The sequence below is a fragment of the Sciurus carolinensis genome, chromosome 2, assembly GCF_902686445.1.
Source record: "Sciurus carolinensis chromosome 2, mSciCar1.2, whole genome shotgun sequence".
Lineage (NCBI taxonomy): Eukaryota > Metazoa > Chordata > Mammalia > Rodentia > Sciuridae > Sciurus > Sciurus carolinensis.
Genome location: NC_062214.1, coordinates 168,592,229 through 168,617,924, shown reverse-complemented (window position 1 = coordinate 168,617,924; position 25,696 = coordinate 168,592,229). Strand labels below are relative to the sequence as shown.

The following is a 25,696-nucleotide window of genomic DNA, read 5'->3' as shown; positions in this document are numbered from 1 at the left end:
TGTCTAGTGTTCTGCTGAATCCCAGCTTGAACACAGGTTGGCATCCTGAGAGCACCTGAACAAGGAATAAGGCAATGACGCCGGTGGCCACGCTCCCTTGTGCCACAGCCCACCTCCCCACTGCATCTCTTGCCAGGCACCCTGCCCCAGAGTCAGTGCTTCAACCCTTCATGAGCTCATGCACACATCTGTTCTTTTCAATGCAGGGATTCTGCAAAAATCCTCTGGAAGGATCACATCTCCCACAACTGCCTCCATAAGAATTTTTTATTATTATTTAGAAATGCAGTTATATACATAGAACAATTAAAATTAAATTAAACTTTGTACAAATATTAAAATACTATCTTCACACCCACTGCAATGTACAGGATACCAAAAAATATATATATAAAATAAAATAAAGCAAACCCAAACTGATTGAGTGACATCCTGCACAGTCAATTATGCATGTGTTGTCTGAAACCATTACATGAGTACCATTCTGCAAAGGATCCCAGAGTGGCGCAACAATCTTAAGAAGCCGGGGCAGGGGTGGGCACTGCCATACAACCCACAACCATCTCACCTCCCTGCTTGGCAATCCAAGTGCTTTGCCCTGCATCCCCTCTGGCTAACTCTGCTCTTGGCAGAGGGCTCAACACTGGGGTTTTTGTTCAAAATTCTACTAGGGTTTCAACTGGAAATTAAAGAGTCACTTCCCAGCAAAGCTGGGCCTGCCACCTTTCCCTCTCTAGGAAACCAGCTACCATACCACTCAGTCCAAACATCTGCCGAGAGAAATATTCTGCAAGCCCTGCAGGAGGCCCAGCAGGCTCCACAAGCCCACAAGAAGTTCTTAGCCTTGCTGTCCTTGGCATGTGCACCTGGAATTCACCTGTGAAACCTGTGTCACTTCCCTTCCAGCCCCTTTTTGCTCTTTGAGAAGGGGAGAGGGGAGGGGGGAAAAAGTCTAGAAATGTCTGCAGCATATTCCATTCTCTATGAAAGGATGTTCCCCAGAAATGGAAGCAACATTGTTATGTAGGAAGCAAGTGGTTCCAGCACTCCGTGGGCATTAGGAGGAAAAGGCCAAGTGCCATCTATCCCCATGCCACCACTCATGAAGCAGGAAAGGTATACCTTTGTCCATCTTGCTGCCTGGTTTCTCCACAGAACTTTAAAGCTGGGGGTGGGAGGAGGAGGGCAAGTTGAATGGGGAAGACAATCTTAGTTTAAGTTCTGTTTGCAAATGGAGTGCTTGTAGAATGTACATTGAAATGCCTCATAAAACCAAACTCACAAAGTGGCCAGGACTTGGCCCATTTCACAGTTCACATCCAGTGAAACAGGAGCACAGCACACAAAATACAGAAATGGCAAAAGACAGAGCCTACCTGCTAAACTAAGGCATGGAAGGGACGGAAATTTTAAGTGATTTTCACCATATTCTGGCTCTTAAAATTGCTAAAATGTGACTGCAAGTCACCAGGATATAAAACCTGCACTGAGTCAGCTCAAGTGTGCAAACAAAACGAAACAAAACGTCTTTCTGTAAGTCCTTTGGTGCTGACCATTTCTCCTGGACAAGTCTGCAGGGCTCCCCTAGAGATGAGCTCAGGAGAGCACGGCTGTGGCTACTGTTCCTTCCCATCTGCTCCAGGCTTCAGGCGGCCTCCTTACAGTCTGCCCGTGACACTGGCCCTGTCTCTAGCCAGGCCCCACCTCAAGGCAGCTGTGGAGTCCACAATCCCTTGACAAGGGACAAAGCCCAAAAGGCCCAGGAACAGTAGCACATGGCTGATGGTTAAGAAATTGCTTTGGGGGAAAGAGAAGTAACTGTAGGAAGAAACTGACCCAGACATCAGGAGCAAAGCAGGCAGAGCCGCAGCGCCTGCACAAGCCCGGGAGCCTCGGGAGGGCAGCCTCCTCAAACCTGAGGAGGGGGTGGCCCACTTGTTCAGGCTTCTTACGTTCCTACCAGGCAGGCAAGCCCGGGCTTGTGATCCCCAGAGTGGTGTCAATGCACGGCAAGAGAGAAGGAGGCACCAGAAGGAAGGCTGTTCATTTTACCAAGGGCCATGCCAGTCACCTATGTGGCTGAATAAACCCCACACAAAAAGTGCAATCTTTCAGGGGGCAAAACCCCAGAGTAACCAGACAGAAAAGGGTAGGATCTTCCATTTAAAAAATATTCTAGAATAGAAGCCAGGTTTTGAAAGAGTGGAAAATAAAAGCTAAAGGCTCCAAAGTGAGACTTCAGCTCTCTCCTACCCACTTCCCCCTGCTCTGTCCTGAAAGAAGACAAGGACAGCACCAGGGTGCAGGAGAGCCCAGGGTCTGTAAGGCAGCGGAGGGCCTCAGGACCCCTGGGGAGAGGGGCAAGCCAGCGACTGCTAGGAGGTGCGTCTCGCCTCCCTCAGGCGTCAGCCTTCTAGTTCTAGCACCTTCTCACCTCGTTCCCAGCTGACCACACTTGCCTGGACTCTAGGCACAGCAGCTGGTGCTCCTGGGTAGGGGACATGTGGGAGTGTCCAGCAGGCACTGCCCTCACCCTGAGAGGAAGGAAGACGAGGGGTGGCAGGAGGCCGGGAGTGACCACGACCAGGGAGTAAAGTGCGTTGTGAGATTGGAGGCAGAGGAGGAGTGGGCTGGGAGGTGGCTGTTCCCCTATCTTCAAGGCCACCCACACCTGGAGCTAACCCTATTAAGTCAGGTACTGAAAATGCACTGGGCCTTTTATTATTTTTACCACCCCAGAGGCTCAGGGGAGGAGCAGAGGTACAGCACAGGGTCAGCTTAGAAGTTTCCCAGCCCCAGTGCTTCAGGGGAAAAAAAGCAAAAGCAAAAGCAAACATTCCTTAATGCCACATCTATCTTCTGAAGATGGGAGCAGCCAGTCGGAGCTCATCCGCCCAGCCTTGTTAGCATTCAACACAGGGCCAGGGGAGGCCCTGGCAGAAGTGGCTGGAACACCCCCTCATTACCAAGGGCCCACACCCAGGCTTCAGTCTAAAGGGGCCTTGGCAGTCAGGCTGCTGGGCACTTACTGGCCCACCTTAGCCAGTTAGGCCAGGTTTGCTATGAACCATTTTTCAGCTCTTCCCTAGGGTGCAGGGAAGACAAGGAGTGGCTTGCCAGCCAGGATTTCTGTAGGGGTGCAGGGAAGGGCAGAAGTAGGAAAAGCAGTGGTGCAGCAGGGCACAGGCCACTTCCTGGGCACAGTTACTAAGGCACGTGACCGTGGTGAGGAGGATCCTCAGGACCGGGCTGGAGCTGCCTGCAGCTACCAGGGGACTTGGTCTGTGCCTCTTGGCCTCCCCTCCATCACCACAAACTCAAAAAGGGGCAACCTGCCCAGACTGCCAGTGACCAGATGAGCATTGGATGGCATCTCAGCAACTCTCCTGCCCTAGGCATGATGTGCCTCAGGTCCCTGTGGGCAGCCAGGAAGCCAGAGCTGCCTGAAAGAAAGCCCAGGAGGCAGCATGCAACTTCCCCTTATCCAGGGAGACAGAAAAGTGGTGGCCCAAGCAGCTGATCTGGAAGCAGGAAGTGAGAACTTGCATATTAGGAAGCGAACTGTTATCAGTCACCTTCCTTCTCTCCCTCAGGATCTTCTGGATGTTTCTGGAAACTCTCAACTTGACAGAGCGAGAAGGCTGCACCTGAGCTGGACAACTGGGTGCCAGGACGGCTTTGGCATAATTTTCCCAAATCCTCCATTTTCAGCCAAGGAAATGTGCCACCAGTATCAGCCAAGGGCAAGCCCAGGGACCCACACTTCTGCCCCAACAAGGGCCACTCCTCCCTTGGGAGCTCTCACTCTTGGACCTGTTCCTGCAAGGGGCAGCAATTCCAGCCCCAGGCCCAGGCCCTGTGTGCAGGGGCAGCAGCCACCAAGGCCTGTGGACAGCAACATGCCTGCATGACAGGGAAATTGGAGGGGTGAGGGAAGGCACAAGTAAACACGGTGGCGCTCAGGCCCACAGGGACTGTGGGGGCTGCCACCAGAGAGCTGGCTGGAAAGGACCCAGAAGCTCAGGAAAAGGGAGAGTTCGATCCAACACATTCAAATATGTCCCTGACAGATGGGAAGGCTGAGCCAGGCGCAAAGCCAGCTCCTCCAGCTGTCCAGGCAGATGGCGAGAATCTTCCTTGAGTTTCCAGCAAGGTGGTCTGCAGGCCTTCAGAGACACACAGATGTACAGGTGGCAGCTCAGGTGTCCAGGTGGGGTGGCTGGAAAGTACAGGGTGCTCAGACCCAATGGGAGAGGGAGGAAGGGCAGAGAGGACCCTTGCAGAAAAGGAGAGAGGCTGGAGGCAGCCCTCATGCTTCTTTCAACAGCGGGATATCTGCAGGAAGACAGGGAGGGAAGGACAGTGGTTATCCCAGGGGGTCCCTCCACTGCACTCGTGATTCCATCTTCATAGTCCCTTACAGCACCTGGTTTAAAGAAAATGTCCTACTCATACACTTCGAGGTAGTCAAAAATTCCCAGCCTCTTTCATAGGCTTTTCTGGTTCATCCCTCCTACTGCCTGTGTGATAAAATCTGAACATTTGGCCTGGTATTCAAATCCTTTCTAGTCCCAACAATACGAACCTCCTCTTTGCCTTTGCTCCACTGGTCCAGTCATTTCCATTTTCTCTCCTAAACCCTCTCTCCACAAGGTCCTGCTTAATTCTCATCTCCTCCTTAAAGCCATCTGCCAGCTGTGTGACCTTGGACAATCGCACCCTCTGGGTTTGGTCTTCTCATCTGTCAGTGGGAGGCGGTGTTAGACAGTGCCTCAAGCTCCTGGCATCCTATGACGCCATCAGTCCTGGACAGCTCAGGCCTGGCCTGCCACAAACTCCCTAACCTTCATGTTGTGTTTACTGAGCTCTGCGTTTTGATGAGAACCCTAAAATTCCTTGTTCCATTGGTTCCCTAACAGAGGCCCCACCATCTTTCTGACTGACTAACACTCCATATAGCAGAATGTGTTTCCTATTTCTTTGTGTCAGTTTGGAAATCTCATCCAGCACCAAGTGTAAGATGGGCTCTCAAAAATGCTTGTTCAATACTAAACAAAGCAAGGTTGTGAGCAAGGGCAGAGCAGGGTACCTCCTTGGCTGCTTAGGGAGGACAAGGGCTGCAATTTGCTCTTAGACATATCTCCTAATACATGTGGTTGGGAGTCACTGGCCCCCATATCCAAACCTGGGTCAACTTTTGAGGTCCTTTGCCATCTCTCTAGTCAATCAAGAAAAAAGAGGGCAAGCTATTGATAGTTGGGAAACTGCAAACATGATCTATGTTCAAAAACTTCCAACTTTTAGACACTCTTAGTGTGAGACAATCTTAGTGTCTAAAAGTATGAAATTTCCTCTCAGGCTCTCTGAGGGAGGCTTTATGAGTATAGAGGGTATTGTCATTGAAAGGGAAACTTTTAGGCTTAGTCTACATCCTGAACTATAATGGAATTTCCCTCTAAGTTATTTTATAAAGTGAAAGGCTCAAGTCCAAGGTTGAACCTCTAGACTCCATCAAATGCAGAAATGTAATGGGTAGTTTGCTACAAAGGAGCAAAAGGAGCTAGAGTTACCTGGGAGCAGCATGGCATAGTAGGGTTAGAAACATAAGTTCTGGAGCCAGAGTCATCGGGTTTATCTCAGCTGTCATTTACCAATGGGCAAGTGACTTACCTTTCTTGAACCTGTTTCCCCATTTGTAAACTTGGGATGGTAATAAATATCTACTCAGGATCATTGTAGGTTTAACTGAGATAGCACAAGAAAACTAATGAGCACAGAACCAGGCATGCAGGCATACTCCTTTTTTTCTTTTTCTTTTCTTTTTTGGAACTGGGGATCAAACCCAAGGCTATGTAAATAAATGGGAGGCAAGCACTTTGCCCCTGAGCTGCATCTCAGTGGAACTGGGCATGCTCTTTATTATTCAGAATGAAGCTACAATCTGCACTGGAAGAGACAGACTCCTGTTTTCCTTGCAATAGAATCCCAGGTCTCCTTGTCATTCCTGACCTCTTGGGAACATAAAATTTACAATAGGATACCCGCCCCCACCCCACCATCCATCTTTTCATTTAGCCCAGCCTGTGGTCATCGACAGCAACAGAGACTCCAGACCATCAACATTCACAGGCAACAGTGACCTCTCTCCCTACAGAAAGCCCAAAGTCCTACCTGGTGTTCTGAGGGTGAAATCCTATTTTGTAGGCTAAAGCCCTTGGTATTTTCTTTCATTGCTGAAAATATACCAATGATTAGAGGCCCACAGTCCTTCCTCACTCCCAGCAAGGACTCCAAACAGCTAATAATTCCTATTCAGCATACACCACCTACCATCTGTGTACTCCTCCGATGTGAGGGATAAAAGGCTTTGTATGTCGCTATTCTCGGAATCTGCCACTTCTTTGTGCGCCAGTCGGCTGCTCCCTGAGCCCGCTGCCCAGGAAGAGGTGGTTGCCTGATGTACCATCACAGTCTCTGAGCCCCGGGAGCCCCAGGCTTCACATAGTCCAGACTGGCCTGGGGTCTCATCCTCTCCACTGGCAGAAGAGCAGGCCCCCTGGCCTTGCTGCTGCGGATCCCTCGGCACATTTCTTCCACTAGGCCCAGACCCTTCTGACAGCACAATCTGCACTCTGTGGTCAGCCGGTGGCATGCAGTGACCGGAACTGCCATACACAGCCTCCTCATATGAAGGTAGTGCAACCTGGACTCCATCTACCATAATGGAGACCTGGTCCCCAGATACTCCCTGGTCACGCCTGGATTGGAAGAGAAAAAACAAAGAAAGAATCAGAATAAACACCCAGATAAGTAAAAAAATACCATAATGCCAACCAAAGCCTTGAATTCTAAGCATTTATTATGTACCAGACATAGCACTAGATGCTTTAAACATTTGACAAGACTGAGGTGTGGTTCAGTGGCAGAGTACTTGACTAGCATGTGTGAGGCCCTAAGTTACAGCCCCACTTCTGCAAAAACAAAGAACACTAAAAAAAACCCCACTTTACCACACCAGATCCTCACCAAGAATGCAGAGGAGGGCTGGGGATGTGGCTCAGTAGTAAAGTGCTTATTTAGTGTGCACAAGGCCCTGAGTTCAATCCCCAGGACTGGGGGCAGTGGGGTGGTACAGATGAGGTTCAGAAGTTCAGTAACTTGCTCAACAGTCAGAGCTGGTAAGAGAGGGACACAGGACTTGAATCCAGTTCCACCCAATTTCAGAGACTGTGTCCCTAACCTATGGGTACATAGGCATCCAGACTTCTGTGCAAAAGCTAAGAGCCTAAAAGAACTAGAAACAAAGCCAGCACAGCTAGGTGAGAAAATAAGAGAGTGATGGTGGCACATATCATGAAATACTAAAAATCATTTCCCCATAACACTTTAAATAGGTACATTGTATGGTATATGAATTATATCTTCGTAAAGCTGTTAGAGAGAAAGAGGAATGGGAAGTGGGAAAAAGGGACAGGGAGAGAGGAGGAGAAAAGGGAAGAAGGGAAGCACTGTGATCTTGAAATGGAAAATTGGCCTGGAAATCAAAAGAATTTTGTTCTTTTGACTCAACCACTCCCCACCTCCATCCTTTTTCTTTTTCTTTTTTAACTTTATAAACTTCACACAACTTACCAGTTTGCTCCAAGGTGCACATTCCTATCTTGTTTGGGAAAGGGAGCCCTGTCATACCCTAGACAAGTCATGCCTGTCCCAGCTGCTTCTGCTCCGCACCACCCCAATAACCACTATCCTGACTAGTATGGAAATCACTCCTTTGCTTTCTATTTTAATTGCGTTATTATCTAAATATGAATCTTTTATTGTGAATCTTTCAACACTAGTTCTGCACATTTTTGATCTTTTACGAATGGGATACAGGGTAACTTTAGGTGTTAGGTATGTGTCTTTGGCTTCTTCAGCTCAACATTATATGTGTAAGATTTATCCACAGACAGTTGTGTTACACACATACATACACCCTTTTTTGGGAACCATCTGAAAGTAAGGTTTGTAGCATGTACTTCCTCAGCACCATTTCTCCTATGTGCTTGCAGCAACAGCATATGCCGGAAATTCACCATCAGTATAACACTGTAATAAGGATTCCCCAGACTAGCCAAAAATAGATCCACTTCAGCTGCAGTCCCTTTTGTTTTCATCCAGGATCCAATTAAGGATCATGCACTCCATTTAGTTGCCCTGTTCTTTCATCTCCATTAATTTAGAATAGTCCATTTAGTTTTTCTTTTATGACATTGACATCTTTTGAAGAATCCAGGCCAGCTATCCTGTGGGATGTCCAATAATCTGGATGTGCTTAACCATTTCTTCAGGACTAGGATTCAAGCTAGTTTTTGCCAAGTTTTGCCACACAGGCAATGCTGTATCCCCTCAGCTCAGCACACTATGATCTGATCTTCTGAGAGACCACACTAGTTTTGCTGCACTGTTAGTAGCTCTCAATTTTCTTACATGAAATTGCAGATAAAATCCATGTTAATTTAAATAACGTACACCCTTCGGATGAGAGAAGTGGCACCCTCAGAGGTTTCTAGAAGGAAGAGAAACCGTGATGGCGAGGTGGCATAGAAAGCATGTGCGTGCGTGCTGGCGTGTGCTTATCTTTTGCTATTCAAAAGAAATTTTTGTGGTTTAAAAAGTAATACATGTACACAGTACAAAGTTTAAATAGGGTCCATAATGAAAACCCAATCTCCCTTCTACTCAAGTCAGGCAAAAAAAAAAAAAAAAAAAAAAAAAAAAAGCAGGTGGTCATTTAACAGACTTACTAGTTAAATACACAGAAAATAAGACTACTTAACCACTTAACCTAAATGAAATGCACGAAATAGTTGATTCTTTCAAGTAAACAGTTCAAGTAAAAATAACTGCTACTCTTCCCTCCAAAGCAAAATAAAAGGAAGAAAGAAAAATCACAGTTAAATTTAGCCAGGTAATTATCTGTAAGTTCTAAACCTAGAGTATTTTATAGAATGTGGTTTAGTTTGGCCCTCCTTGTATGACAGTGACTGATGTGGAACTGTGAATGAACATAAAAGATGTATTCAAGGGGCATTGAGGTACCCACTGGGGATGACAAGCAACCTGGAAGAGCTGTGAGAGCCCAGGGGGGAAAGTCTGCCATCAGGGACACACTCAGGGTCACCGCCATCAGGGTCCCACCACTGGTTGCCCCCAACCCCTGCCACCTCTCCCAATACAGCCTGGCATGGATAATGCACTATATTAGAAAAAGGAGAGTGACAAATGCAGACAAGAAAACCTACTTCCTTGGTTTCTTAAATAGTGTAGTGCAATGGTTCTCAAACCACAATAAACTACCTGAGAAGTTTTCTGTACATCAGGGTTCCACTCCAAACCAAAGATCTATCCAGGAGTAGAAGCCAAGAGTTCAGGGCAGTGGCTGGTAACATGGGTGAGTATCACCATCATCTGGAGTAGGGCCTGGAAATATGCATTCCTAACAAGCTCCCAGTGATGCTGCTGCTAGAACCACACTCTGAGAGCTACTGATGAAACAGAAATGACATGGCTTTGGAGTTGAACAGGTTTAGGACCAACCTCAGCTTTGCGTCATTTAAAGGTAAGATCTTGAATGAATGGCTCAATCTCCCTGAGCCTCAGTTTCCTCCGTCAAATGCAATGTTCCTAGAGAACTGAAGTAATGTATGCAAAGCATCAAGCACAGTGCCAGGCACACCAGGGCCCTCCCTGTCCACTTTCCTAGAACACACAGACCTGGTAGGCCACCAGCCTCCCTAGGCCAGTCAAAGGCTGGTACCCATAGTGATGCTTGCTGCCTGTTCCAAAGCAGCACCAGAGGTGCTGGGCTCACCTGCTGTGATGGAAAGACTTCAGCTTTGGCTGCAGCAGCACAAACAGCACCACGAGGAGGAGAATGAGCGCCACGGAGCTGGCAGTGGAAGCCACTATGGACAGTGTGGGAACCCCAAGTGATGTGTGGGTTTCTTTGTCTATGAAAACAAGCCATTGTCAGAATCATTTTGTACACAGACACATAAAACATGAGCTTTAAAGCTGATACAGTTAAATGCCACCTGAAGAGAGTCATACATAGATATCTAGAGGCTGCACCTTTTCAAGAGGACACTGGAGATGGCCTATGTTCACATGGTACCCCTGGAAAGGGAACATTTCCTTCTGTTTCCTGAATACTAAATTTTCCTCACTTCTAGACTTTTCAATACATCTGATGCTAAGCTTACTTAACCTTGGAGAGCTTACTTTTATAAACTACTCTGATCTTGCCTTCCACAGTAGGTTGATGAATATCAACCATTAAAATGGGTTCCACCACATCAAGTCACCCATGTTTTCTCCCCATGGCAGGATAATTTAGAAGAACTGAGCTTCAATAAGCCTCTGCAGTAAGGTCCTACAGCTTTGGCTGTAAATCAGGCTGGTGCCCACCCTTCTCTGGGTCTTCACAGGCTCAATGTGATCTGGTCCAGAAGCCCACATATAAAACACAAAGATGGTCGTATGACACACACTTCTCTTCAGGTGGCTGAATTTTCCTGTCATGTAAGATAGAAGGAGGCAGGAGGGAAGAAGGGGCCTCTAGAGTCTAGCTGGACAATAGCTCCATAACAAAACAGTCCATTTTCATCCAAGGAAAAATGAAAGAGACCCTGGAGGTGTTAGCATCACACTCACTGTGCTAGAACATGTTCAAAGGTCACCAGGACTTGGCTAGGCAAACGAGATCCTGAACATCAAAGGGGTTTTACATAGCAGGGCAGATGCCTCAGTAAAGAGAGGGAGCCCCTTGGTGGCTCAGTGGAATCTAATGGGGCATGCACCAGCAACCCTAGTGTTTTCCATGAAGACATGAAATCCCAAAGGAAGGGAAGCCACAGGGCATCAAGTACACAGCTGTGCTGCAGTACAGCCATGTGCACTCTGAAGGCAGGAGGCGCCACTTTCCCAGGAGCTGAAAGAAAACAGAAGCCCAGATCACCCTCTTCTCCTCTGCAGACTGACCCTCGTTGAGATGGCAGCTAATCTCCATGGCCGGCTTCCACTCGCCATTCTTACACGTCAGGTATTTGTAGTCACCCTTCAACATGTAGCCTTCTGCACACAGGTATTCGATGACACTGCCTGCTGTCAGGGGGTCTCTGCAGGGCCGTGGGTGGCAGATGTAGCCACCATTCTCTGGCTGCGGGGGCAGGGGACACACTGCAAAGACAGAGAGAGCAGTGAGGCTTTTGGTGGGTATCTCCTCTCGATGACATGATGACATGGCTCTGAGGGCCTCAACAGGAGCCCTGGAATTTAGGGTGCCACTGACAGGGAAGTCCGTTTGAAACATTTCCTCTCCCTCCCCACTGTCTTCAGAGAACCGTATCCACAACTCAACAGGAGATATGGCTCTTTTTCTCTTTTGGTACAGGGGATTGAACCCAGGGGTGCTTTACCACTGAGTTACACCCCCAGTCCTTGTAATTTTTTTATTTTGAGACAAGGTCTCAGAAAGTTTCTGAGGCTGACCTCAAACTTACCATCTTCCTGCCTTGGCCTCCTAGGTGGCTGGAGTTACAGGTGTGTACCACCTCATCTGGCTCCAACTCTTTTTATTTTTTATTTTGAGACAGGGTCTCTCTATACTGCCCAGACTAGTCTCAAAATTGAGGCCCTCCTGCCTCATTCTCCCAAGATGCTGGGATTACAGGCTTGCGCCACAACTCTCAGTTTGAGACATGGTTCTGAGTCAGAGTGAGAGGAGATGACAATACTGTTAGCTCATGAGGAGCATCAATGCCAGAAAGAACTCTGAGGAACAGGAAGAATGTTCTGACCTCAGAGGGATTTCTTTTTCTTTTTCTTTTTCTTTTTTTTTTTTTCTTGGGTACTGGAGATTGAACTCCAGGGCATTCAAGCACTGAGCCACATCCCCAGACTTACTTTGTATTTTATTTAGAGACAGGGTCTCACTGAGTTGCTTAGAGCTTTGCTTTTGCTGAGACTGGCTTTGAACTTGAGATCCTCCTGCCTCAGCCTCCTGAGCTGCTGGAATTACAGGCAAGCACCACCATACCCAGCCTCAGAAAGAATTTCTGATGAATTTCTTAGGAGGCTTCCCTAGCTCTGTGCACCATTCTCTGGTATCACTTGTCTCTATCCCATAGTATGTCCCGTATTTTTCTGTCCACATATAACGGTCTAGTTTTAAAAACACCTTTACCTCCTGTCTTATTTGGTTATCCTTACAACTCTATGAGATAGTTATCATTTCTCTGCTCTGAAGATGAGAACAACAAGGCCCACAAAAGTGAAGTGATTTTTAGCCAAACTCAAGGCAGAGTGAAGGCAGACGTGGGACCAGAGTCAGGCCCTCTGATTCTGAACTTGGGCTCTTTCCACCAGCATATCCTACTCTTGACCCAGGAGCAGAGTAGCTTGTAAGGGGTGCATGTGTCAAGTCACCTCCCCTTCATTCCTTCAAACTGATCAGTTAAGAAGATGGCAAGTGGAGTCTACGTGTGGTGGTACCCTGGGCTACATAAGCTGTAGTAATAATTTAAGAGGATCTGGAAGGTCTGAGTAGCCTGCAGGAGGAGGCAGGTGACCTCTTATTCTCCTGGGGACAGAAAGCAAAACTGAAGCTCCACACAGTGCACTGCAGGCTGCAGCCAGCCAAAATGAGAGGGGCCCAATGAGGACACTAAGGGATCAATGTTTGGAAGATTGGGCTGGAGGAAAGCAGGATGGCCAGGCACCCAAGAACTTCAACTTTTCAAACATCTTAAAATGCAAGATAGATTAAACGTCTTCCAAAGGAAATTCAATTTTATTGACTATAACCCACCCCAATCCTGAATATCACAGACATCTATCTGTATGAGAACTGGAATGGTCATTTTCTTTTTCTCATTTCCTCTAACAGGCTTGGAGTGGCTGGGAGTCACATGGCAGTGTCTGACTATCCAAGATAAGGTGCTGGCTTGCTCGGACCCCCTAACCCCTTACAGCCTCTCCCAGCACCACCTCTCGCTAATCTAGAATGTTATTAGCAGGCTGACTGCCAGATGGGTTGGAGGTTAGAGACCAGGTAGAAAGAGAGGTGACAGTTTTCTGCTTCAAGCTGCATATCATTGGTCTGTTTTGTTTTTGTTTTTGGTACGGAGGATTGAACCCAGGGGTGCTTAAACACATCCCCGGCCCTTTTAAATATTTTACTTAGAGACAGGTTCTCCGTGAGTTGCACAAACTGGCTTTGAACTTGTGATCCTGCTGCCTCAGCCTCCCAAGCCACTGGACAGGTGTGTGCCACTGTACCTGGCTAAAGTTGCATATCAGTGGAGATGCCCCATTTTCTCTCTTCTTTCATTTATTATTCATTTTTTGTAGTGCAGGGGAATTGAATCCAGGGCCTTGTACATGCTAGGCACACACTTTGCTACTAAGCTATACCCCAGACCTAACATTTTTAAAAAGCTGTTAACAAAAAGAGCTAGAGTAGGTGCCAAGGGATCCAGAAGTCTGGCAGTTTCTCTGAAATAAGAGATGAGCCCAAATAAGCCCCTCAGCTCCCTCAAAGGACATACCTCTGACCTCCCCACCATATACCTGGGCCAGAGTCTTGACAGGAGAGCCAAGTTGTTCTGAGAGCTTGACCCCTTCCCTTGCCCTCTTTTGTTCAGGGCGGCAAGCCTGCCACAGGCCTCCCTAACTTACTCCCTGGTTCTCCTCAAACTGTGTCTAATTAGCTCATTTCCTGAGAGCAGCAAGGACTCAAAGACAGGGCCAGTATGCTGGGAAAGAGGTTCTCAGGGGAAGGGCTGCAGATTCTCAGGCTGCTTCTGCTCTGCTATGTATTTCTGCCTATAAAACCCACGTATCAGGGCTGGGGTTGTGGCTCAGTGGTAGAGCGCCTACCTAGCACACAGGAGGCCCTGGGTTCGATCCTCGGCACCACATAAAAATAAAATAAAGGTATTGTGTGTCCACCTACAACTAAAAAAAAATGTACACACCCACGTATCCACAGAAACTTGAGTAGAACCCTGGAGGTCATCTAGCACTCATTTTATAAGTGAAAAAAAGTAAGGTCTACAAAGAAGTGACTTGCAATTCAATTTTGTTTTAATTCAACTAACATTTATTGATTACTGCATAGGGATCAGTATGCTATGGTTCTCCCAATAAGGATAATAAGATAAGCACTTCTGGCACTTGCAGCCAAATAGGGATATAACATACACTCTCATAGACATTTAAAAAATTATTTTCTTCATGGTTTCTGGGTTTCCGTTTGGTTTAAGGACATTGCTACTCAGAGGTTATAAACATACCCTCCAAAGTTTTCTTGTAATGTTTTATGGATTGGGTTTTTGTTATTTAAATAATACTTTTACCGAAAACAACTTATGGAGAAAAAATATAAACACATACATACACACACACACACACATACACACACACACACACATATATATATATATAAACACACATATATATAGACACACATATATATGTAAATATATACTATATAAATATAAAATATTTAATATATTTAAATGTATACATACTTCATGGGAAATATGTATAACATATACATGTGTATGCATATATATGTACACATACATGGTATAAAGTTCAAAAGAAAGGCTGTATGGCAAAAAGCAAGCCCCTCTTCTGTGCCCTAGCTGTTCAGTTCCTCTCTAAACACATCACACCGACTTCTACTGTGTCCTTCCAAAGATACTCTGCATACACACTTATTCTAATATGAGTCAAAGAATGTGATTCATGTGCCAAAGAGGAAAAGATGAGAGGAGAGATCGCATCTCGTGTGGGGAAACTCACGGTGGCTCTGGGAGGAAGTGGCACCTCAGATGGCATTTCATTTCATCAGGAAGGGAGGTGGCAGTTTGAAGTGGGAAAATGTAGGCTGAACCCAGAGAACAAGTAGCTGAGTTTAGCTAAACTGATTAATAAAAAAAAAAAAATTTGTCCCAAAAAAGCTAATAATGTGAAGAGTGATAAATTTGACAAAAGGTGGACCAAGAGACTGCTTAGAATATAGCAACCCTAGTATACTAAAATAAATTCAGTATACAAATTCTTTTATGTTTATCCATGAAGTTCACACAAAAGAAATAAGCATGTCAGGGCCAGTGTCACAAGATGTTCCCTACCCCAAGTTCAAGAAAGAAAAAAGAGGACTCAGAAGCAAGTAGAGCAGGTAAGAGCATTTAAGGCACCGCGAGCACACACAGCACAGCTCTTTGGCCCAAAGAGCAGAGTGGGAGAGTCTGGCCAAGGGCAGACATTGGAGTGGACCCCTTCAGGGACACCTGGCGTTAATAGGAAAGGGAAAGACATCAAAGAAGAGCAAAACCTGTGTAGCAAATAAATCACCCAGCTGCTTCAAGAAGCCATCACTGTCCTGGGTAGGAGGCTAACAAATCTGTAACACTGGGTTCTCTCTCTGACAACTCCGATTCCACAGACGGAATTCAAGTTCCTTGACCCCAAGAGGATGAAGAACTCATCTGATATGGCAATGACACAAAGTTTTTTTTGTTTTTTTTTGATTCACTGTACACAAATGGGGTACAACTTTTCATTTTTCTGGTTGTACATGAAGTAGAGTCACACTGTTTGTGTATCATACATGTACACAGGGTATTGTTTGTTCCATTATCTTTCCTTCCCCCCACCCCCTCCACACCCCTCATTTCCCTCAACAGGAGAGGGAGAAAGTCAGATATTAGAGAAAAGAAAGGGGGGGGGGGGGCAGAAACAACAACAACAAAAACTTCTGGCTTCCTCTTTGCATTCCATTGTTCCCACAGGCACTCAGGCCCCCAGGGTGCACAAGGAGAGGGATACAATCCCTCAGGGTGCCTGGTGCACAACAGGCATTCAGTGAAAGTGCATCCAGTCAGCTGAAGGATGCAGATGGGAGAGAAGATAGCCTGGCCAGACTTCCACCTCAGTCACCTCAGCCCAATGCCCCTCTCCCAAACCACCAAGAACCTTCCTCTGCCCTGGGTATTGTGCTTTTGTTGTTTCAGGGCCCAGTCTTTCAGGAGGAAGAGGCAAAGCAAAACAAACACTTAATAGCATTCCATAACAAGCACAGTAAAACAAGCTCCAGGAAAGGCCCTGGGGTCAAAGGGTTAAGTTTAACAAAGGAATAAATACTGGGGTCCCTTCAAAACAAGGTGTGGGGAGTGGGAAGTATGCACTCCCGGGGCCTCTGAAGAATCTGATATTTAGTGCACTTTCAGAAGACTCAACAAAAGAGGTTTCTGGCTGCCAGGCAATCATCAAGGAAACACCAGAGTACCAAACAGGAACAGAGGACTTCAGAAAATGTGTTGGGTCAAGTATTCACTCAGGTCTGAGATATGTAGCTTTAGACAAAAGCTTAGGTTTATTAACACTTAGGACAAAGGGGAGCACACAGAAATAGGTGTTTAATGAAGATACTGAAAGAAAGGAGGGTCAGAGAGAAGCTTTCCTAAGAATTCAAGGGAGAAGAAGTTCCTCCACACCCTACTCCCCAAACTGTAGTTGTAATCATCAGGAGCACAACTGAGGTGGTCCCCATGGTCCCTGCTGGGTTGTAAATCCAATAAGAAAGAGTGGGCCTTCTCTATCCCACCCTCCAGGAAGGCTGTACAGTTAAGTGTGGCAGAACCACACCCTTCAAGAGCTTAAGATCTAAAGACGCAGACACACGCTACTGCCAACTCTAAAGTAAACCAATGATATGACACAAGTGCTCAACTGTGAGCTTTTCTATTAGCCCAGGTATCCTTCCTGGTAGAGACGATCCTACTATCTGGCAAGAGGGAGAGGTGACAGGCTGGGGCAAAGAAGACAGACAGGAGCACAAACTAAGAGGGGTGGGAAAGAAAGGAATGGAGGGAAATCATCCTAGCACAGGCCACAGAGGTTGTCTTAAATTTCCTAGTAGGCATATTAAAAAGGTGAAAGGAAACAAGTGAAATCTATTTTAATAATATAGTCTCTTTAACCCGATATAGGGTTATGTTCTGTTAAACCCACTGTAAATTGAAAATATAACTCAAAAAATTAAAAACAGAACTACCATATAATCCAGCAATCCTACAACTATGTCCAAATGAAATGAAATCAGTATGTTGAGAGACATTTGCACTCCCAAGTTTGCTGTAGCACTATTTACAACTGCCAAGAATGGGCAACAACCCGAGTGTCCATCAGCTGATCACTGAATAAAGAAAATGTGGTACATATGTACAACCTAATACTATTTAGCCATAAAAATGATGAAATCCTGTCATCTGGAACAACATGGATGGAACTGGAAGCATTATGTTAAGTGAAATAAGCCAGGCACAGAAAGACAAATACCATATGATCTCACTCGTATGCAGAATCTTGAAGAGCTGATCTCATAAAAATTGAGAGCAGAGCAGAACAGTGGCTACCAGGCGCTGGTGAGAGCAGGAGGGAGGGGAAAAGGGTGAAGGCTGGTCATAGCTGCTCTTCTGCAAGCTGTCCTTTTGCAAGGTTACTTGCCCTCCCCTTTGCTATTCTAGAGAAGCTGCCCTTAAGTGATTAAGATGTTAACTGCTAAATAACTTTTCTTGAGATTTATAGAATGTAGAACATCTGGGGACCTTCAGATTACATCAGAATATGTATGTAAGTTCCTTCCTTACTCTTCAGTTCTGTACATCAGTTAACACAGAGAATGTAAACTGCTGTAAAGTTTAACTTGCAGAGAAGTAATGTCTTCCTAAAGAACTACAGGGACTAGGACCAGGAGGTCAAGATCCATTGCAATGTGCACAACAGAGAAGAGTGGGGAAAAGGAGATACATGCCTGCTCAGTGGCCCCTGCCCCTCCTCTTTTCCTCTCTGTGATACCCCTTTTCATAGATCTGAGGTTCCCAAGGTATTAATTTTTGCCTGGGGGAGGGGCAATAAGGGAGGTGAATGCTTCTTCCCATCTTCTAGGGTGCCAGTCCTTATATAAACCTGATTTTCTTCCCACCAACACTTGTCTCTGAGTATTGGATTTCCAAAGATGAGCAGTCAGACCAGGGTCCAAGTACTTACAGACAGATAGTAGAAATAAGTTCTGATGTTCTTTGCCTTTGAGGGGATATTTGGGCACTGGCTCTTTCTCTCTCTTTGCTTTCCAACCACCATAAGGTAAAAAGCCGTGCTTACCACATGCCATGATGTTCTGGCAAAGGCCGAAAGCAAAGGGTCAAGTGACCATGAACTGAAACCTGAGACACCTCTGAAATCATGTGTCAGAATAAATCTTTTCTCCTTTTAAGTTGAATTTCTCAGGTATTTTGTCCAGTATCAGAAAGTTGCCTAACACAGGGCTAGTAAAGGTTAGTGTAGTGGTTAGCAGAATCTTAATGAAGGAGTTCCTGACTAGAACTCAGAGAATGGGTCCGGGGATCTGAAAATAGCCGAAAGAGTCTAGAACTACACTATAAGGAATGAAATATGCAGTTAAAAAGCAGATGTGGGGGTTGGGACTGTAGCTCGGTGGCACAGCACTTGCCTGGCATGTGTGAGGCACTGGGTTCAATTCTTAGCACCATGTAAAAATAAATAAAATAAGGCATTCTATCCATTTACAAATATAATTTAAAAAAAAAAGCAGATGTGGAACTACAATACATCCATAAAAAAAGGGGAGGTAGGGGAAAACAGATATGATAAGAAGGTAGTATTTGGCACTGAGGACCCCGAGCTTAGGACTGTTTAGAAAAGCCCTATATTTATGTGTTTGCTCTCAAAATCCTTTCTTGGTATAATAAGTTCCAATTTTTGTTTCGACCTCAATAGATTATTAGAAGAGAGCCAGAGAAAAGGTGAAGAGATTACAGAGAACAAAGGCACTCAAATGTGCAATTTATGAGACAAGGAAAATAGTGGTTACTGTCAACAGAGTGTGCCACCCATGCCAAGCACTCTTATAAGTTTTGTCTGCATGAAGCAGGTACTCCAGCCTCTCCATCCTACCGCTAAGGACAAGGAGGCTTGGTGGAGTTGAGGGATTTGCCCGAAGATGCACATGTAAAGGGTGGGCAGTGGTGGATTCAGCAGCCACACTGGCTCAGCCACCAAGTTAGGCTGGGAGGTCAGGACACCAGGAAAATCTCCAAGGGTTCTCTGGCTAACCCCTATCCCGTCCCCTGCACTCAGCCTGTGCCTTGGCAACACCTAGCTGCTTTGCAAGTGAGAGGAGAGTTAGACTTCAGTGTGAGCTGCCTGGTTCAAATGGGAGGTTTCTCCTCAGTCAAGTGGGGTGGGGGTGGGATCTTCCCAGGCAAGTTAGAATTTGAACATTCCAGACAAATACAAGGGGGAGAAGGAAGGGTGACCATCTGATTTAGTCAAAAGGTTTCTTCTGAGGCCTCCTTTAGAAAGCTTGGTAGTAACAGTCCCTGCTTATTGACCACAGGGCAGGCACTGATCTAAGCACCTGACATGTGCAACTCCTTTAAGCTTTACAAAAGCCCTGTAAGAAATCTGCCGTTACACTGTTACACAGATGAACAAATACAGCAAGGTCAAGGTCATCCAGCAGATAAATGGCACAGTGAGGATTTGAACCCAGAAGGCTGGTTTCCCACTCCATGGCACTGGGTACAACAGAAGGTTTTGGAACCTGACTTCTCACACATCCAAAACCTGCCAAGGGAGCCTTAGCAAGGAGAGTCCAGTGACAAGGACAATCTGGGGACTGGCTATGATCACTTATCTTCTTGGGCTTCAGTCTCAACACATGAAGTCAATGAACCAGACCACATCTGAGATCTCTTCTGATATTTGCAATCTGTCTACAGTTGGCTGGGTGGCTGGCCTCACCACCTCTCTGGGGTTCATCCATAAATGCACTGCAGTCATATGGTTTCAAACTGAGCACAGGGCATGAGGGGCCAGAGACAACTCTGTCCACGCAGAAGCTCCTTCATTGAGGAAGATTCTTGCCATGGGTTTTCAGTGGGTGCGGGAAAGCAGGCATGAATGAGTCCAGTTACTTCAAGAGATACCAAGGCTGCTTCTGTTCACGGTTTTCCCAGGCTTCTGCCTTCCTAACCTCTCACTCCAACAGTCAAAAGTCTAATACAGGCTGCAGTGAAAGGGAAGTAAGATGACTGCTCATGCCATTTGCAACCTTCCCCTTACATGAGACAAACCTTCCCAGCAGTCAGACAGGAAGCCCATTGTCCAGCCAGGACCCCTTTTTTCATGAGAACTTCCCACACACCCGAGAGCGGGGACAGGGAGTAGGGAAGCATAGACCTTGTAGCTCAAAACTTTCAGGGCGTGGCATTGGTGCTAGGGGTGGGAGAACACAGGGACAAACCACCAAGGCTTAGGCCATCCTCTGTGGCTCCTCTCAGTCCCCACTGCCATTTTCCTAAGAGAGGCCCAATCCAAGCCCTGCTCTAGGACATCAGCAGTTGACAGGTAGGACTGAACCAGAGTCCATCCATCTTATTTTAGGAGTAGGTTCCCTACTCTCTCTAGCTCACAGCCAGTAGTCTCAGAGCCAGCAAGGAGAAGGAACCATTTTTTTATTGCCACTAACATGGAAGCTCTTGTCACCTGGAGAGAGTCACAAAAGTCCTTGGTTATTCAGAGAAAAGTGCTTTTCCTCTTGGTTCCAAGGTTCCAAGGCACCTGGCTCCAGGATACCTCCCAGAGGTTATCACCAGAGAGGATTAATGAGCAGCACAGGGTAGAGCCTACCACCACGGGCCATGCACCAGCTGCGTGCTGCTCTCATGGTTATCCACTGTGCAGTCTCAGGAGATCTTCTATTCCTCAGTTTCTTCATTTGTACGTAACAAGAGGGACACAAAAGGTATCTACCTCATTTGGTTGCTACGCAGATTAACTACAATTACACAGGTCAAGTACCTGGAAATGGGTCTGTCGCACACTAAGTGTTCAATAAATAGTAGCTCTATTATTCTTCCTCTGTGTTCCCATAACATCTTCATTCCTCTCTATAAACTACCAATGTATTAATGTCTCTGCAATTTCTCACAGGTGGCCCTTCTGCCATCTCCCCACTTCCCTACCCACCTACCCATCCATGCTGTGTGTAGGGCAGGACTTTGTTCTGTTCATTTTTGTATGCCCAGTGCTTGGCACATAATGTGGCAGATAATAGATGCTTAATAGAAAAGTGCTATGATTTGCAAAATTTTGCCTACTTGAAAATTGTGTTGTTTGTAACTACAATGGGACACAATAGTTTCTAATTTGAGATGAGTCAATAGTAGCCAATGGCAAAGAGAATCCCTCTCCAGGGTATTTCTTGTATTCTCTAAATTGGTATCTAACCATAAAATTACACTTCTTATAGTCAGACGCAGAGATGCATGTACTTGAAAGGCTGAGGCAGGAGGATCCTAAGGTTAACGCTAGCCTCAGCAACTTAACAAGACCCTTCTCAAAATAAAAAATAAAAAGGGCAGGGGATGTAGTTAAGTGGTAAAATGCTTCTGGGTTCAATCCAAGAAAGAAAGAATGAAAGCTAGAAGAAAGCAAGCAAGGAAGGAAGGGAGGGAGGGGAAAGGAAAGGAAGTTAATACAGTTCCTAACAGGATTGGGATGCACAGTCAGACAGATGAATATGGTTTGACCCAGAGCCAGTTCTGTAGCCTATATCTTCTCTGTCTTCTCTGAGCCTTACTCTTCAACAGCAATTCCTAGATTCATGAGTATGCTCTCCAGCATGAAGCTAGAAATTCAAAATAATAAAACTACATGTGAAACTGTCTTGTATCATTCCTAGCATGTACAGGTACTGATAAATTTTTATATTTATTTTCACATAGCAAACTAAACCCTTGTCTCTGATTTTTGGAATGGTGTAGGGCAAAAGCTTTTGGCAAAAACAAAGAAAAAGGACTGTTTCAGGAATATCTGGGTATCTGGAAAGGAGGCAGGCAGAAAACCGAGCAAGATGTGCACTTAGGAAGATCTTTCTTTCCTCTCCCCTTACTCCAGCTCAGCAAGAAACAGTCCCTTCCCGTTTCCCTTCTTGGCTATACAGTCCAGGCTGCTCTCGGCTGACAAATGGCCTCCATATGGCGTGTCAACCTTTCACCTCTCCTTGTTTTTGCAGCTCAGGGACCCCAGGGGAACAGGCTGTGACTGATTGCCCCTCCCCTCCCACTATCATGACTGCTAAAAGGAGGGGCAGGAAGGAGGATAACCTCTTGATCCTGCTGCTCCAAGTCCAGGCCTGGGCCACTCAGTGCTAAAGCCACCCCCATCCTAGTACACTGACCTAAAAAGTATAGCCTATAGCTATTCCCTACCTCTACCCACCAGGAGGGTGGGATGACCACAAAACCAGGGAGCTAGGCTATTACGTGTATGTTAACAAATGTTACCATGCTTCCCTTAAGGGTGCAAGAAGGGTTAAGAGAAGGCAGAGGAAGTTCAGTTTTTCCTTACCAGCAATGGCTACCTGGTCTCATCTCCTTCACCCTATCATCTACAGAGAATGCTCAGCTGTGTGCTCTGTGCCCTCTGAATGCCCCACCTGAAGGAGGACCCCAGTTAGCTGTTCAGACACCATTCAACCTCAGAGGGTAACTATAAACTGATGACAATTAACTGAAGGTTTAGAGTTTAAACAAGGATTGGATTTCTGGGTACAAAGGTCAAAGTTGTGGTTTAATTTCCAATTCTTCCATCTAACATTAATTCCTCATGCCAAGGCCAGTGCCAAGCATACACAGCAGGCCTTTAAGAAGGAAACATTTAAGTTTCCAATGGGTGGTAGTGAGGAAGAGAATTAATATATATCACCAGGTACTACAATGGTTCCTCAAAATCATCCTCATGTTCAGTTCTCCCACACTACAAGGAAAATGGTATAAGACTCAATTTGTTCAGATGAAGAAACCAAGGCTCTGAAAACTTTACTGATGATTTCCAGTCTCATGGCTACTGAGTAACAGTGTCTGGATTTGAATTTGGCCTTGCTTTTCTCCCTGCCACAGGGGAGCTCCTTGATCACAGACGTTACTGGGCATTTATCCCCAAACCTGCAAATTATGAGGGCAGGGGACATGGACAAAAGCTGCTATAACTCCTGTCTAGAGAAGAATACAGACTAAGGAGTTCACCTGTGCACACAGGACTTGGTCCATGTCTCAGTGGACTACATTTTCCCAGAGAAGTGGAGGGAAAAGGACCACTTCTTTCACTAATCTCTGCTCACTACAAAAAAATGGAGATATTTAAGGATCACAGATACCAAAGATGCAATTAGAAGACATGGAGTAATTTTCAGCTGAGAACACAATTTTTCTAAGATGAGTATGTGAAAAGAAGGCTGACACTAAATGCAGAACTGGGATGTGACCTGGAATCAGGGGGTGAGCCACTCAGCCACATACAGGATCATTGAGCTTCTCTGCCCAAGATCCAAATAAACAGCCGCTGCCAGGTAGTATCTGTGAGCCAGGCACTGTTTGCTTCTCGCAGGTGCTCAAGAGGCCACTGCTACTCACAGAGGCCTGGGCTGTTGTAAAGAATGAAACACTGCTAAACACAGGTTATGGCTGGACCACAGATCCGCTGAGGCAGTGACCTAACCCTGTAAAAACCACATTTTTGAAAAGCACTCACCAGTAGTAGAGGCACAGAGGTCCAACTGTTCTTTTTTGAACAAAGAGACGAGACTGGGTTTAGAGAAGGGCACACAGTGATCCCCTACATTCTATGGGTTTAGAGAAGGGCACACAGTGATCCCCTACATTCTATGGCCCGGCCATAAGACAGGGACAATGAATAAAAGGGACAATAAAAGGTTATGGGTACTTTAGTGGTTGGGAGGCGGTGGCTGAAGCTGCCAGGACTACAGGTCTTGCCTGTATCACTGGTATTATAGGTGTACGCCGCTATACCCGGCACTCTAATTTCTTACCCTCTAAAAACTGGATATAACTTTCACCCAAAAGACAGTAAAATACATTTACAAGTGTTAATCTAGTTGTCTTTGGGTTTTGTTCACTTTCTTAACAGTAATTCCTCCATTAAACTGTCAAGTATCTATTGAGCATCTATTATGTGCCAGCGTGGAGCTAGAAATTCTAAAGCAAATTATACAGGGTCTGTCCTTGTGGAGACTTCAGTATCTCTGGGGGTATTGTTAAGGAGCCCAAACCAAGTTATAATGATATAAATATATAATCATATAATATCTACTTTGTCAATCTTCTAGAGTAAGGAGTACATTTATTCTTCCATTTTTTTGACAAGAGTTTACTCAGTACCAAAGCACTACAGTAGACAATAGGAAGATGAAGGAAAATGATGAAAAACAGTCCCCGGTCCTATTCTCTAAGAGCCTCCTGTCTAGTAAGTGAATATAACAAGAATCAATATGGGTCACTAGAGGTTCTGAAGAAGGATCAACACAATGGGGAGGAGGCCAGAGGAGATGGAAGACATGGTAACAGAACTCCAACTTGAGGGGAAGTAGGACTGTGACCACAGGATAAAGGAGAAAGGGAAGAACAAATCAGTAGGAGATAAAAGGCACAAAGAAAGCAGAGAAGCAAGAGATGGTTTGTGGTGGGAAGTAGCATGTTTCCAGGATTAGCAGGAAATAAATGGCAATTTAGAAAATCAATCCGGCGCCAGGGAAGGTCCTGAATACAAGGCTAAAGAATGTGAAATCTTGGGTTTCTTCTCCATGAGATGGGATTGTTAAGGACCTTTCCAGTACTAAATTGCAAAGCCATGTTATTCATAAACAATAAAATGAAATTCTGCTCTATAGAACTAATTCTGCCAAAGAAGTCAGCCATAGAAGTCTGCCTGCCTACCTTGGAAACCAGTATTTTTCAATGAAGATATGTGCTGGTGGGGTAGAGTGGAGAAAGTAAAACGGGGAAATCATGTGTCTTGCAGTACAGATTCATCTTGCTTCTCACGTTTTCCTAGGTGAGAGGGGACTGAAAAAAACAGGAGGAGCTGGTGCAAAGAAAAGGAACACAAAGAGGTCTTGTGATCATTTTCTTTCCCAGGATTCTCTCACATGGCAGCAGATGGTCTATCCCTGGAGAACTGGATCCCAGAAAGCAGCTGCTCCCAGGTCCTGGTTCTAACAGCTGGGGTCACAGGTCCTCTATGCACAAGTTGAATGCCAGAAATCAATGGGTCGCATTGTGCCTGCACGCAGAGCTCTCAAATCCAGCCTCACGCTCTATGCCTGCCTGGAACAGAGGACTGGGAAAAGTAACACTACACACTTTGAAAGACTGCATTTGCAAATTAGTGGAAAGACAGACTATTATAAATCCAATCGTTTATAAATTACCTTGACTTTGCTAAGAAAGTACTGAGATGCTATTGTTCATGAAATAAGGAAGGGGGAGACAAGAAGGGCAGAACATAATCAGAGGAAAAGTCACTAAACACTTCTGGTTCTCTTTTTCCTGCGCAATGCACAGAGGAGTCTGGCTCCAGCCAAAAAGCAGGCTAAATGTTTCATGTATTAGAAGAGGGTAAGAATCCATAAAATGACGTGTATGTACACAGAGGAGTATAACTGTATGATTACATAATTAGGCACATTAAAGTATTTATACTGCTGAGACTAAAAGCCCCTACTCAAAGGCATTCCACCAAAGTTGAAAGGGGAAAA

General features: G+C 45.7%; 1 protein-coding gene across 9 annotated transcripts in view; it reads right to left on the bottom strand.

Moving 5' to 3' along the window:
* Positions 1-253: 253 nt before the first annotated feature.
* Susd6 (sushi domain containing 6) overlaps positions 254-25,696 on the bottom strand; it is a 94,249-nt gene continuing 68,806 nt past the window's right edge. For all 9 annotated transcript variants that reach the window (XM_047539558.1, XM_047539561.1, XM_047539556.1 and 6 more), the window contains 4 exons: positions 11,026-11,223; positions 9,857-9,995; positions 6,331-6,758; positions 254-4,335 (listed from right to left, as the gene is read on the bottom strand). In XM_047539558.1, coding sequence (XP_047395514.1) covers positions 4,310-4,335; positions 6,331-6,758; positions 9,857-9,995; positions 11,026-11,223 — 791 coding nt within the window. In that variant the 3' untranslated portion in view covers positions 254-4,309. The remainder of the gene's footprint in view (positions 4,336-6,330; positions 6,759-9,856; positions 9,996-11,025; positions 11,224-25,696) is intronic.